The sequence below is a fragment of the Melospiza melodia genome, chromosome 21 (assembly GCF_035770615.1).
Source record: "Melospiza melodia melodia isolate bMelMel2 chromosome 21, bMelMel2.pri, whole genome shotgun sequence".
Taxonomy (NCBI): Eukaryota; Metazoa; Chordata; class Aves; order Passeriformes; family Passerellidae; genus Melospiza; species Melospiza melodia.
Genome location: NC_086214.1, coordinates 8,498,046 through 8,513,158, shown reverse-complemented (window position 1 = coordinate 8,513,158; position 15,113 = coordinate 8,498,046). Strand labels below are relative to the sequence as shown.

General features: G+C 51.2%; 1 protein-coding gene across 5 annotated transcripts in view; it reads left to right on the top strand.

The window, feature by feature from the left end:
- Positions 1–250: 250 nt before the first annotated feature.
- LOC134427982 (NADPH--cytochrome P450 reductase) overlaps positions 251–15,113 on the top strand; it is a 31,284-nt gene continuing 16,421 nt past the window's right edge. Inside the window, exons 1-3 of one of the 5 annotated variants that reach the window (XM_063174231.1) lie at positions 251–330; positions 2,611–2,751; positions 14,443–14,632. In XM_063174231.1, coding sequence (XP_063030301.1) covers positions 14,457–14,632 — 176 coding nt within the window. In that variant the 5' untranslated portion in view covers positions 251–330; positions 2,611–2,751; positions 14,443–14,456. Of the gene's footprint in view, positions 375–2,610; positions 2,752–7,771; positions 7,927–13,732; positions 13,824–14,442; positions 14,633–15,113 lie in introns of those variants that run through there. The other 4 variants (XM_063174233.1, XM_063174234.1, XM_063174235.1 and 1 more) reach the window with 4 other exon arrangements.

Below are 15,113 nucleotides of genomic sequence, written 5' to 3'. Positions count from 1 at the left end.
TCGAGCCCCTGCTGGCACCCACGGTGGCCTCTGGGCCCTGTTCTGCACCCTGACCCCACCCGTGGCCCCCTCAGTCCTGACCGGCCCCTGACCCTCACCTCACCCGGCCCCTCCCGCCGCTCCTGTCCCTTTAAGACCCCCTTCCTGGGGCTGTACCACGCGCCGCCGCAGAGGGGTGATCTCCACAAGCGGGCGCGCTCTCCGCCTATTAGCGGGCGGCGAGGGCGGAGCGTGCTCCCCCGCGGGTGTGCCCGGGTGGTGCGGTCCGCCGTACGTGCCGGCCGCGCCGGGGCCGCGGGAGCCGCCAGCGCCAGACGGGCCGGAGCGGCGGTGGGTGCGGGGAGCTGCGGCGCCGGGGGCGTGTGGTGAGGAGGGTGCGGCACCGGGGCTTCTCTGCGGCTGAGCTCCGCCGCCGGGGCCCTCTGTGCTGGGGAGGGGCGGCCCGGCATCCCCCGGTGGGGTTGGCGTGGCATGGGGGCTGTTTCTGTGTTGGGGGCACTGGCTGCGTGTTGCGGGCATGGCTGCTGTCCCCCTGTCGGGGTGAATGGCACCGCTGGTGCTGGCGGGGACATCGATGTGAATGGATCTCTTTTTAGGGGGCACTGGGATGGGCAGAACCCCCTGTTCACTGGGAGGTGTGGTGTGAGTGGGCATCCTCTTACTGGGAGTTACTGAGTGTTTAGAGATCCTTCTTATTGGGGGGATCGGGGAGGGCTGAGATCACCAGTCCTTATCGGGAAGGACTGGGATGACCAATCCTTATCAGGGAGGACTGGGATGACCCCTGTTATCTGGGCACTGTGCTGTGCTGTCCCCTCTGTGATTTGGGGGGACTGGCATAGCCAGAGCTCCTTGTTACCTGGGGAGTCTGATGTGACTGCTCCCCTGTTACCTGGTAGGAATTAGGATTTCCAGAACTCCCTGTTATCTGGGAAGTCTGATGTGACTGCTCCCCTGTTACCTGTTGGAATTGGGGTGACCAGAGCCCCTCTTATTTGGGAATATCTGGTGGTGCTGAGCCCCTGTTACTGGCAAGATTGTAACAAGATTGTGGCCGATGTGTAATGTCTCAAAAACTCTTCCATTCTCAGAGGAAACTGGGCTTATAAATACAAAATATCCTGGTTCTTTATGAACAGTGCTTGGTTCTCTTGAATTAAATAAATGTGTGCGTATGGAGGGCTGGCAGGTGTGCACCCCCTGTTTTTTGGGGGTGCCCCATCACATCTGTCCCCCAGGGGCTGTGGGGCAGGGGACAGACCAGCACCCTTGGGAGCCTGCCCTGCCTTGCTCTCACAGCACTGAAGGGTTGCTCAGCCTTACCCCATCCCAAGGTGTTGCAGGTTAAAAGCCTTTAACGAGATTAATTTCCTGGCACTTCCCTGGAGAACGTTATTCCCAGCGTTTAATTGATGCCTTTGCTGCAGGCTGGGCCGTTCTGCTGTTGCTCCATCTATTTCACTTCATAAACTGCTGGGGTGTGGGAAGACTGTTTGCTCCTTAGCTTTCCTGCTGGAGTTTCTTAGAAGAGTGAAATTACTCACCTAGGGAGTGTGCTTGCCGGAGGAAATGATGGGAAGCCCCTGGTTTAGGGAATATTGAGGCTGGAGGGGGTGAAGGTACCTGGATGGTGGTGTTGGGAGTTAGTCATCAGCATGGAATTGCTTCTTGGGGAGTTGTCTTAGTTGCAGGAGTAAGCACAGCTGGTGCAGCTTGAAGTGTGCTTTGTTGTGCCAGTGCTTAGACCTTGAGTTAGCTTTTGGAGTGAGAAAGGAAATGGGAATGCTTAGTGGAATGTGTACAGACGATAGGAGTCACTGAGGTGCTCTGATGTGAGTCTGGAAAAGTGAAATGGGTTTGTGTTTTAAAAAGCAGAAACATCTATCTGGCTGAGAAGCTGGAAAAGTGCAAGGAAGGAGTGAGGTCTGTGTTTCTGAGTTGTGGAAGTGAATCAGCGATAGCGTTGGTGGGGACATCCCCTCCTCAACAGAGCTCTACACTTTGTGTGGGCTGACAGGAGGAGCTGTGGAGTTTCAGAATCTTTTTTGCTTATTGAGGTGCAGTGGTGTACACATCCCTTTTGCTACATGGGCTTTGTTCCAACATTTCTGTAATTCTCTGAGAAATTCCAAAGAACTGTTGCACGCAGGCAGAGCAGCTCGCTGATTAATCTGCTGCAAATGAGGAAATCAGTGTTTTGTCTGGGAGGACTGCTGAGCCAGACCCTTCCTGGAAAGCCCAACATTGTCTCAGTACAGGTTTTTCTTGGGCTGGTTGAGGCAGGGTGTGCATGGCATGGATGTGCCTTGGTTTTGCACGTGGATGTGACTGTGCACAAGAACTGTATTTGCAGAGCTACAGAAGAAACACCAGCTGAGTGCCTTCTTTTAATCCTTGAGTGTGAGAGCCTTGAAGAGTGGGCAGGAAGGAGGGTGTAGAGTCACAAATCTGGCTTAATCCCCTCTTAATTAGTCCTGCTCTAATTGTGACAGAGAAGAACCTCTTGCTTGTCATCACTTCACAGTTGCCTCCTGTTCAGTCAGTAATTTCTGGGTTTGTGCCTCCTGGACTGCCAAGTGCCTTCTGCAACTTTTCTTTTGTTTCTTGCAGAGCATCTGGAGGAGCTGGACAGGGCCATACAACCACAACTCTTTGAACTGTCTCAAGGGAGACTTTCCCTGCTGCTCACCACCCTCCGTGCTGGAGCTCTCAGGCCCCAGCAGCTGTTGTTTGCAGAGCCATAGGTGCAAGGTAACCCCTTTCTTTTGGGTGTCACAGGTTCTGGAGCATCTCTGGGTGCAGCTGGGTTTGGGGAGGATGGCTGGCAGTGGGTGCTGGGAGTGATGCTTTCTTTATCTGCAGCAAAGTGTGGAACTGCCTGACTGAAACCCCGTTAGGTCTTTGCTCTCTCCTTTGCCTGTTGGGATACAGCAAAGTTTGTGTTTGCTCAGTTCTGAAGGACTGGGGAAAAGGCTTCTCTGCTCAGGTCTGTGCTCCTGCCATCTCCTCCCCTGGTATGAAGGAAAACCACCTGCAGTTACCTCTGTGGGCACTGAACTTTGTTCTGTATCCTGACGTGGACTCTCCTGCCTCAAAAAACACAATTCTTAGAACTTGCATAATTTGCTTTCCCAACGAGATCATTTGATGCCAGTGATGAGATTACTTTGTACACACTGCTGTGCAGAGTGAATCACCAGCCCTGCAGTGACAGGTGCACCTCTGCTTTTTTATAGGCTTGACAATCTCATAGGTCAAAACAAATAATAATTGCAGGCTGCTCATAATCTCTTGCTGTTTGTCCCTGAGTAAACATTTCAAGTTAATTGCATGCTGCTATCACCCATGGAATCCACACAGAGAGACCAGAAGCCATGTCTGGTGGCTTCTGGAGGGCCACAAGTCCAAAGAGTGGCTGAGTTTGACCCATGGTGGCAGATTATTATTGTATTTTTGCTTAGTAATCAGCCACATTCGTGCCTTCAGTCACTCCTTTGCAAGGAGATATTGATTTATTTATCTTCCTTTCTTGCTGTGTGGAGTTCAAGATGGGGTTAGATTTTTATCCTTGGTAAAATCTGGCTGTGGCAGTGCAAGGCAAGTCTGCTGGGAAGGTTTAACAACCAGCCTGGGGAGTTGGTAGGTCTGGTTTTGTGGTGCTGGATGTTGCTGTGTGGTTGTGAAACACATCAATTGACTCTCTTTCACGGGTCATTGCTGCATCTCCTCTCTAACTCCAAGCTTTGGAGGAGCAAGTTGATCAAATGCCTTCGAGGATTGTGCAAGTCCTGGTTGTGTAACAGGACTCAGTGCATAACTGCTGGAGGTGAGAGGAGCAGCTCCTGTTACAGAGGAACAAAAAACCCCTGTGTCAAGTGTCTGTTCTCTTTGTGTTGATTCTGCTGGGGCATTGGAGAGCTGTGGTTTTTGCAGCTTGGCACCAGCCTTTCAGCCTGTGACCCCTGAGCTCTCTGATGTCTTGTGTCATGTTTTGGGGCTGGGATTGATGTTCTGAGGTCTGCTGTGTCTGTGTGTGATTGCAGTGGGCTGGGGAGTGATCTGTTGCCGGTTTCTCGGCTGTTTTAATGACCTGGAAAGGCCTGGGGTGGCCTTGGGCAGCCTGCGCTCCAAAGGATGAGAAGAGGCTTCAGGTTTTTTCTTGGTCTCGGTGTTTATTAATTGTTTATCTAAAAGATTTTCTCTTGGCCCAACAGAGGTCTGCACAGCAGCCAGCCATGAGCACACTGAGAGCCCCCGGGGCAGTCACTTATCTTTATACTCGAAGTTACGTATACAATATTTATCATTTTTCCCCAATACCTTTTACCCTTATTGACCAGTGCACTTTTAATAATAACCAATCCCAAAGTGCCACCATCACCACAGAAGATGGAGGCCAAGAAGAAGAAGAAGGACAGGACACGCCCCAATTCCTCCATCTTACTTCTTTAGACCCCCCTGTACAGAAATCCTAAACCCTGTGTTTCACACTCTAATTAACTTATCCCTTCACCATTCACCCAGTGAGATCCTCCCATCCTCATACAGGTGTCGTCTGCTGTGTAGGATCAAAGTGCAGCCACCAGACACTTCTGGCAACATTCCAGGACTCCCGAGCCCCCCAGGGGTGGTCTCGGTCACTCTGCACATCAGTCCTGAGGTGCTGAGATCCCACAATCTGTGTTTCCCAAATCATATCAAAAAGGTGAAGTCCAGGTCAGATTGCCGATCCATGGCAGGCAGGGAGGTTCTGTAGGGTGATTGCACACCCTCCTGATAGGGCAGCCAGTGCAGGACAGCTCTAATGCTGAGATTCCAAGAGGTGCAAGGATCATGCAGTGACACCCCCAGAGCCTACAGCTTGTAATGTCTGAAAAGCTCTTCCATTCTCAGAGGAAACTGGGCTTATAAATACAAAATATCCTGGCTCCTTGGTTCTCTTGAAATAAATAAATAAACCCCCAAAACACACTGTTCTGATCAAAAGTCTTGACAACTGTGAAAGCTTTGCAAGATGCGTTTAACCCTGTCCCTCTGGTGCTCTTTCAGCTGTTGGTTTCAAAAGGAAACCTCTCAAAAGAGACCAGCATTGGAGGGTTTTGCTGTTCAAACTTTTCCTGGTGGAAGAGGTCAAAGTCTCTGGCCACTGACCTCATCCATGGGGCTCCTTTCCCAGTGGCAAAGCCACAGCCTGTCACACCAACCCTGCATAAACTCAGGCACAGGGTGAGCAAACAGCCTGTGGGGAGGAGAGCAATGTCCAGCTGTGGCTGTGGCAGCTCAGGGTACAGCACTCACAGAAGAGGCTGCTGAAAAAATGTCATTTTCCCTCTTGATCTTAGGAAAACATCTTCAGCAGGACCTGAACCATGGAAACTCCGTGCCTGGATGGGTTTCTCCTCAGGTTCTGCAGCCCTCTGAGCAGTTGTTGGCCTGAGAGGTGCCTGTGGAGTTGGCATCAGGGTGGTGCAAACCTCCTGCAGATTTGTCTCTGCTCCTGAATATTGGTGCTGGCAGGACCAATTCCTGTTCCAAGCAATTCCTGAGCTGTGGGGCTCTGGATTTGTCCCTCCCTGGGAGGGGAGCCTGGGGAGCAGTGTTGGTTCACAGGGGCTCAGTTACCTGCCATTCTCAGCTTGTGTTTATCCTGTAACCCTGAACTCCTGCTTTTCTCTGCTGGCTCACGTTCATCTGTGAGTGAAGGTGTCCAAGTGCCTAAGCTGGGGAGGTCCCCCATGTTTAAAGGCTCAGAGTCAGGCTTTTATCTCATAGAAGGAAATGTGCAAGTTCAGTAATTCTAGCTTGCTTTAAGGCAGCTTGGCAAGTTTGAGTTCATTTTTGTGTTAGATTAAATCCTTTGTTTCAGTGCACCGGGCTCACTGCACAGCCCCACCTGAGCATACCCATAGCAGAGATTTCCTTTCTGCCTCAGTAAAACAGTTCTTGTTCTCTTCCTTGCTCTTGCAGCTGCTCTGCTGTCCTTGGATAAGACCCAGGGGCCAGAAAACATGCAAGTGTGACATAGTGGAAGCTCAAATATGCAGTATTTCAAGATCCAGACTGACTGATGCACACTCTGTATCTGTCCTCTGTCTAAAATAGCAGTTTTGCTGATGCCTGAGCTGGTGTGTCAGGGTCTGGGTAGAAAACACCTTTCACAGTGAGAGTAAATTTTATTTCACAAAAAAACCCAGCAGTTTTTGTGTTCCCTTCCCTGCTTGAGGTGCTGCTGCAGCCAGCTGCTCAGTCTGGACTGGGATTTCTGAGCTGCTGGAAGAGTGTAGAAGCCCTTCCCTGGTTTTCTGTGGGGTTTTGCTACTTTCTGCCCTTCTTTATTGAGCTGGTTAATGGGAAGCTGTGGGAAATATGTGGGAAGAAAGTGATAGGGAAGCTGTAGGTGTAGCAATCCTCCACACCAGGACCTGTGCTCCAGCAGAGGCTGAAGGGACAAGGAAAGCTGTGAGCTTTCTCACTGTGCCTCCCTTCCCCACGAGCCCAGGGACTCACCTGTGGGATGATTCCCACCCAAAGCATGGAGCCTGTGCAGAACAGGTCACACAGGGCCAGATCAGCATCCTCTTGTTGATGGGAAATGCAGTCTGTGTGGCAGAGCTGTGGCTGATCCAAGGCAGTTGTTAAATAACCTGGATCTGAGCACCTGCTTCCTTGCACTGCTTTTGTTTTGGAAAGGCTGACTTTTCCTGCCAGGTCTCCTTTTACTAAAAGGGAAAGCAAAAAGAGCTTGTTTGAGGCTGGCACAGGCTGATGTAAACACAATTCCTTACTCTAATTGGTTGCATTTCTAAGAGAAATAAGAGAAGATCTGGTTTTGCCCTGAGGGTCTCCTGGCTCAATATCACATTAAACATGCAGGGAATCTTGGCTACAGTGGGGTTCAGAGGAGAGCAGGCACAGGAGTGGCAGCTCCACCACAGCCCTGCTCTCTCTGCTGCTGCTGCTGCCTCTCCTCCTTCCTCCTGGGATTGTGTCTGTGGGGCTCCTCTTCCTCACAGCCACCTGTGACCTGCCTGGTGTCATTAGTGGGTGACAGAGGAGAGCCCTTGGCTGGTCGTGAGACTGCATTCCTGTTTGTGGGCAACTCTCTTCCTTCTGCTGCTGCTGGGAGGAGTGGTGGGGTCTCAGTGCAGCTTCCTTTTGGTGCTGTGAGCTCTCCACCAACTTTGCAGAACTCTGAGAGGGTTGTCCAGTGGTTTTCTTTTTTTCCTCCCACATGGAAATTGTTTAATTTCTATTTACAGTCTCCCCGTTTTGCCATTGTACCTAAATCTCAGGCTGCAGGTCAGAATTGGAGTTTTCACTTGGTTTGGTTGCTTATCAAAACACCCAGGGTTTTTCCAAGCATCAGCACCCTTTGGGCACCTGCAGATAAGGTTGTTCTGTTCTGAGGTTAAATTTTAGGGCTGTGCCATGATGCTGGTGGAAAAAAATTGGTCTCTGATTTAAAATTGGGCTTTTTTAAGGCTTCTTCTTAAGGCTGATAGTGCCTTAAATCTGTCAGCATGAGAGGAAGGGCAGACCAGGTGGGAAGGGAGGTCTGGTCACACACACCTGCCTCTGCCTTGGGAATTCAGGATGCTCAGAAAGAGGGGTCTGGCAGTTCTGGTGGCAGTGGTGACATCCCCAGCCACACAGAGCTGCCAGCACTGGAAATGATGACAGCTGCACTTCCTCTGTGCTGCCTGACTCGATGCCTGTGCTGAGTCAGGGACACGAGGGTCACTGTCACGTGGCTGCAGGGAGCACGAGTGCCCCCTTGTCCCCTGCCCTGTGTGCCTCTGCAGGGCTCTCTGTGGCAGTCTGAACTGCAGGAAGTCAGTCTGAAGGAGCTGTTGGAGTGTGTGTTGTTATATCTGCACTTAGACTTCATGGACTCCTGTTTATGAGAATCTGGAAAGCAATCCTTGGGTGAGTGCTGCAGGAGAGGTTGGATGGGCTGGTGGGGAAGGGATGGGAGCTCCAGAGCTCCAGTTGGCACTGGGATGGTGTTGTGAGAAATGAGGGGATTTGGGCTCCAGAGCTCCAGTTGGCACTGGGATGGTGTTGTGAGAAATGAGGAGATTTGGGCTCCAGAGCCCCCAGCTGGCACTGGGATGGTGTTGTGAGAAATGAGGGGATTTGGGCTCCAGAGCTCCAGTTGGCACTGGGATGGTGTTGTGAGAAATGAGGAGATGGGAGCTCCAGAGCCCCAGTTGGCACTGGGATGGTGTTGTGAGAAATGAGGGGATTTGGGCTGGTGGAGAGAGGATTTGGGCTCCAGAGCCCCAGCTGGCACTGGGATGGTGTTGTGGGAAATGAGGGGATGGGAGCTCCAGAGCCCCAGTTGGCACTGGGATGGTGTTGTGAGAAATGAGGGGATTTGGGCTCCAGAGCCCCAGCTGGCACCGTGATGTGAGAAACAAGGAGATCTCATTGCTGCAGGGCTGGTTTGGCCCCAAACCCCTGCCTGCTGTCCCTGCTGCTGCTCAGCTGAGGCAGCCTGGGCCTTGCTGTGGGCTGGGAAGGCTCCTCTGAGCCTCAGCACCCTGCTGAGCTGCCTTTGAATGGAGCCTGGCACCGGTGCCAGGGTCGGGCACAGGGTGGCTGTGGCACTGCACGTTTGTCACGCAGCTCCTCCTTGACTCCATCCCCACTGGTTCTCTTTCTGCACATGCTGCAGAGCACAGGTCCCACCTGCAGCTCCTGTGCTTGTCTGCAGGTGTCCAAAGGGAAAAACCTTGGGTGTTTTGATAGTTCTGGGGGTGCAGCCCCTGTGCCAGCCGTGCCAGGGCAGGCAGTGTCTGCAGGGCATGTGGGGATCCCTCTCTGGTGTGCTGGGCTGCAATCAGGGGCTCCTTGGTGCTCCAGCTGCTGCTGGGGGTGGATGATCAGAGGTGGGGGCAGTGAGCAGCCTGGGCTCAGCAGTTTTCCTTTTCCCTGCTTAGCAAGGCATCTCCCTTCTTATGCTTCTCAAGGAAAACCCTGGGACTGATTCTTTCCCTCTGCCCCTCCTATTTATTAAATAAAATCAATCCAATGTGTTGACCCACAGAAAGATGCCCAACCCCATCCAGGAGTTGATAACTTTTGTGTTCCAAAGTTTGCTAACACCTCAGTGCCCCCCCCAGGAGAATGCAGTGCTGAACACAAGATGGGATAAGACAGAATTCTGCACAGCAGAGCATTTCATTTGGGGCCATGCTGATGTGTCACTTTATCTTCCTTCAGCTGGCCCCTTCCCTGGAGCAGCCCAGGAATGAACAGCCAGTATCACACAAGCCCTGTGAGGTTGTGCTTGCTCAGCAGTTTTCCTTCTCCTTCCCCTCTGGGCGAGGCTGACTCTGCACTCAGGGTGTGCTGCTGGTGCCACGGGGCAGAGTCAAGCACAGAACTTGGTCACTCCTTTTTGGGGCAAGAGTCACAGGCTGCAGTCCTGCTCTAGGGCTGGGAAGTCCAGCTGAGGTACTTGAAACTCATCACAGGAACTACATTAAGAAAAAGGCTGCCTCAGTCTCAAGAGAGAACTCCCTGCCCACATTGCCAGTTTAGCTTCAGAGCCAAGGCTTCTGGTCATGTGAGATACCACAGGGTGACTTCCACAAGGGAAAACCTCCCAGCCATGTTTTGTGCTTCTGGTTCTGTGTCCCGGGGTGCTTCTGGTCACTAGGAGATATTACAGAGTGACTTCCATGAGGGGAAACCTCCCAGCCATGTTTTGTGATTGTGCTCCTGTGTCCCAGGGTGCTTTTGGTCACTAGGAGATCCCACAGAGTGACTTCCATGAGGGGAAACCTCCCAGCCATGTTTTTTGCTTTTGGTTCTGTATCCTGGGGTGCTTTTGGTCACTAGGAGATATTACAGAGTGACTTCCACAAGGGGAAACCTCCCAGCCATGTTTTGTGCTTCTGGGTCTGTGTCCCGGGGTGCTTTTGGTCACTAGGAGATCCCACAGAGTGACTTCCATGAGGGGAAACCTCCCGACCATGTTTTGTGCTTTTGGTTCTGTATCCTGGGGTGCTTTTGGTCACTAGGAGATATTGCAGAGTGACTTCCACGAGGGGAAACCTCCCAGCCACATTTTGTGATTGTGCTTCTGTGTCCCAGGGTCCTTTTGGTCACTAGGAGATATCACAGGGTGACTTCCACGAGGGGAAACCTCCCAGCCACATTTTGTGATTGTGCTTCTGTGTCCCAGGGTCCTTTTGGTCACTAGGAGATATCACAGGGTGACTTCCACGAGGGGAAACCTCCCAGCCACATTTTGTGCTTTTGGTTCTGTATCCTGGGGTGCTTTTGGTCACTAGGAGATCCCACAGAGTGACTTCCACAAGGGGAAACCTCCCAGCCATGTTTTTTTGCTTTTGGTGCTGTGTCCCAGGGTGCTGTTGGGAACATCTGATGCACCATCTCCTGATGCAAGGAAGGAGAATAAATCTCTTCAACTTGCTGACCGCTTGGCGTTCATCACTCCTGTCTTGTTTGTTGTAATATCGTTTCTCTATGTATTTAAGTATTTTTAACCCTGTGACCTTATAGATCCTTTAGTTTTTATGGAAGTCATGGGGAATTTGAGGATGCCTGGCACTGAGAGTGCTTCCAGTCCTTTTTTTTTTTTTTTTTCCAAGGTGTGCATGAGAATGAGGAACACATTTAATTTAACATGAAGATGAAGTGTTTGCTAGCACAGAGATGTGCAAAGAAGGTCCCTGATGATTTGAATTATTGTGAGCTGCCATGTATCAAGCAAATTCTCACATTCAGGGGCTGAAAAGCTGCGCTAAAACACAGCATTGCTTGATAGCAATCTTTCAAAGTGTTGTGACTTTTCTGTGTGATGGAAATGCTCACAGCTTGCTGAGCCTGATGGCTTTGCTGTGTGCACAAGCAGGGATCCAGGAGCTGGAGCCACCATTAGAAAAAAATCCCAGGGATATGGACATCTTGTCTTACCTTGATTGAAGATATAATAAAATGATCACCCTTGAAACTGTTGTCAGGGAAAGTTTTACTTCTGCATCATAAATTTCCTTTTAAAAAACCTGCTTTGATTCTACCAAGGCCCTTCCAGAGACTGCAGGATTCCCAGGATAGCTGAATTTCAAGTAAGAGTCAGGTTTCTTTTCACTGGAAGTTAGTAAAGGACATGTATTTGAAAATGACAGGAAAATGTCATTTGAAAACGACAAATTTGCTGTGAAATTCTGGAAAATAATTACAGCCAGCTAGGTGAGACTGAGATAAGCTGAGCAATAATCTTCCTGTGCTGGGTGAAGTGAGTTCAATAGTTCCTGAGTTAAGACAACTCTTTAAAAAAGAGAAATGAGGCCTAATTTCACATTCTTTGCTTTTCTCTTGCTATGTCTGAGCAAACCTTTTCCTGAGGGTAAGGGTGGTGAAGGGCAAGGAAAAACAAGAATCTGTAACTGGGATATAAACCTTGAATAACCAAATGTCCAGGACCAGAGGGAGCCCAAAATTAAAATTAATCAAAATTAAAGCAACTCTTGTCACCAGACCATAACCAGGTTTCCTGCCAGGCTAGAGCCCAGTGTGGAAACTTTGTGCAGTGGAGATTGTGAATGAAGAGAGGAGAGCAAAGCAGGTTCTGCTGCATGCACCAGAGCCATGAACCTCCAGGAGTATTCCCTTCCCTGGCTGTGGGCAGTGAGTGGGTGGCCTGGCTGCAGCTGCAGGGCTCCCTTTGAAGCCCTGGAGAGCTGCAGTGTGGTCAAGGCAAGCAGATAGCACGGCTCCCACCCCCACATCCCCACAGGGCAGCATTCCTGAGGATGCTGCTCCCTGAGGATGCCTCTCTGCAGGGCAGCACTGCCTGGGAGAGCAGAGAGAAAAAGCCCAAAACCTTTGGGAAAGCCAAACCCCTGTGCTCTGGGAGCTGGAGCTCTGCTGCTTTGAGCGCAGTGGTGAATTTTGGCTGGGGACAAAGCCCTCACCTGGCTGAGCAGAGCACAGGCTCCTTCTTGCCCTCATTCATGAGCTGCCATGTGTGGGCAAAGAATATCCATGAATATCCATGTCTGGAGCTGGGAATTGCTGTGGGCCAGGTGCTGCTCACCACAAGCATGGCTGGTTTGGAGCTCTCTGCACCTGCACTTGGGGACAAGGGAGGTTGCTGTGTCCTGAGCAAGGAGCCTTTGCCAGGGCTCAGAAGGGAAAGGAGCTGCAGCTCCTGCCCCAAACCAGCTCCATCAGCCTTGTGTTTACTCATGGCTTCCTCTGAGCAAAGGTTTGTCACTGCCTTGTGTGCCTTGGGGTTTTCAGGGAAAGTGAGTGGAAGACAGGCTGTTCTGAGGGTTATTTTACTGACATGGCCATTGCCTGTATGAGGGGAATTGTCCAGCCTTGTGTAATTTGGGCAATGAAACTGCTGCTGAACAAACCAAGCCACCTTGCAGAGTTGGAGATGTTTACTCCTGCCTGTGTCTGGGCACTGATTCCTCCTTCTCTTTGCAGAGTTGGGCTGTGCTGTGCACAGGCAGCAATTGAGGCTCCCTGGGAACCGTGGACCACTCAGGGCTTCTTTGCCCTGAGATTTAATGAGAAGAACCAAAACCCCAAAACTCTGAAATGAAAGGTTAACTGTCAGGTTTTGGCTGAGATTTGCTGTAATTTCTACAGCTTGGGTGGCAGAGGGGAAGAGGAGAGCTTGTAATTAAAATTTCTGAGCTTTCATCAGGAATAAAAGCAATAAACCAGCAACATTTTCCCCCCACCAGCAGATTCCCCTGGTGCTGATTGCCAGACCAGCTCCTTGGTGGTTTACTGGAACCAGATAAGGAGGAGGGGAGGGATCCTCCTGGGAGCTGTGCCTTTTTGGCACCTAAACCCCACTTGTGGAGGCTTTAACTATCAGTTTAGTCTACAGTGGTACTGAGGTAACATCCAGCTCTTGCTTGGCTCCAAGCTCCAGCCATGGAAAGCCTGTTTGCAAGGAGGGAGAGGGAGGGCAGGGTGACCTGCCTGATGGAGAGGAATGTGCAATTTGCTTGTCTGCAGTCACATCACTTTTATTTTTCTTCCAGCACCCTGCCTCGGTGTCTTCAGTGGGAATCTAACAGGCAGCTTTGAGGTGGTTTAGTGCTCTTTGTAATGCAGTTGCTTGCCAAGTTCTCCACCAAATGAAACTTCTTGTGGGGCTCAGCACTCTTTGGCTTGCCAGAGTACCCACCCAGGGTCACTGCCAGGTGGCTGTGGACTTCTCCCTGTGCTCACAGGGTGCTTTTTATGGCTGGTGCCCTGTGGCACAGGGCTGTGTGTTGTCTGGAGCTGGACTTCCCTCGTGGGGGGTAAAAATAGGGGGTTGATCTTTGCTGAAGGTTGTACCTGGTCTCCCTGTTAGTGCTCCCTAAGCATCACCTTCCCTTCTCTTCCCAGCTCCTGAATGTCTTAGCATAACCTTCAGCTTCAGTCACTTTTGTTTCTCAGCCATGGCATGTATCCTCTGTGACACCAGCACGGCTCTGAGTCACTTTTCTACGTGCAAGTTCAAATGTCCATGGTCCCCTGGGTTGGCAGCATGCCCAAGTACAAAGAGAGAGTCACTTTGCCCTTCCAAATCAAGTTTAGAGTTAATTATCTGTTTATTTGGACAGAGTGTGTCCTTGCATGTAGGGAAGATAATCTTGCCATTGGCTTAGGGTCAGAGGGGTTCAGAGCTTTGGCACAGCACAGGGATGGGTGGCTCCCCAGGGGAAGGACAAGGGCCATGGGGCTGCCTGGGTATTTGAGGGCTGGGTGTTGATCCTTGTGCTACCACAAACTCTGGGAATGGCTGTGGGCAGGTCCCAAATTGCTTAAACTCTGCCTTGGTAAGTGTAAAGGAGCAACTCAAGGAGATGGAAATTAAACTGGGGGAGATCATGGAGGGGACTGGGAGGCCAAAGGCCCAGGAGAGATGGACAGTAAATCCAATCTGCAGTGGAATAAATCAGAAATATTCATGATTTGTGTTGTAACAACCTGTTGTGGGGGTGCTCAGGGGGTTGGTGCCACAGTCCTGCTCTGTGGTTTGTCAGCACAGCAATGGGGCCAGGGCATCCTGTGGCCTTGTGGGAAGGAGGGAGGAAGCCCCAGATGTGTGGGGTGCCTGAGGAGTGGGGTCATCCCTCAGTAACACCCCAGGGCTGTGTGGTGAGTAAGGGCTTTAGTAAAGGCTGGCCATGGGTCCCTGTTGGGTGTTGCTGGGGTAGGAGCCTGGTTTGGCTCCTTGGCTGGAGTGGGGTGGATCAGCATGGATACAACAGCAAGGAAAAAGCTTGGTGGGACACAGAAGAACCTTGCAGAGCTGTGCTGCAAGGCCTCTATCCAAAGAATTGCTAGGCAGCCTTGTGCTCCTAAGACAGAGTGTAAAGCAAAACTCATTTTCTGTGTGTGCTTTAATGCTGTCCCACGTGGCCGCTGGTGCTCACTGTTTTTCCTTGCTCACAGTGCCTCTGAGTGCCATGGGGGAGCCCAGCATGGACCCAAGCATTGCTGCTGACAGCCCTGCCCAGCAGGACTCTCTCTTCAGCATGACAGACGTGTTCCTCATCTCCCTCATCACGGGGCTTCTCACCTACTGGTTCTTCTTCCGCAAGAAAAAGGAGGAGGTGCCTGAGCTCCCCAAGATGCAGACAGTGTAAGTAACAGCTCTCAGCCTGTGTGGCTTTAGTGGAGCTTCTCTCTCTTGTGGTGGGTTGTGGGAGGTGGTGAGGGGGCGTTTCTGTGCCCTCAGCTGCTGTGGGTTCTGCTCACAGTGCAGAAAGGCCAGGCTGCAGTTCTGCCTTACCCCACCGTGTGGCCCAGATTGGGAATTGGCCTTTCCCAAGCAAGGCAGGAAAGCATCTGGCTGTACTTTGGAACTCTTAAGGATTTCATTCTTGGTGTTTTCTGATAAAAGTCACATTTAGGTTAATCTCGAAAAAGGTTGCTTGCTCTTAAACAGATTTCCTGTTTATCTACCCTTGGCTGTGAAGGAAAGAAATAGTTCCTGGGATGTGCTGCTTGGCAGCTGCTGTAAATCATGATTGGCTTCTGATACCAGGTTACCACTGGAGTGGAAGACTGGATTTGGAGAGGGAGAGCTTTGTTCCACCCTGCCCTCCTGCAAAGGGCTTGGG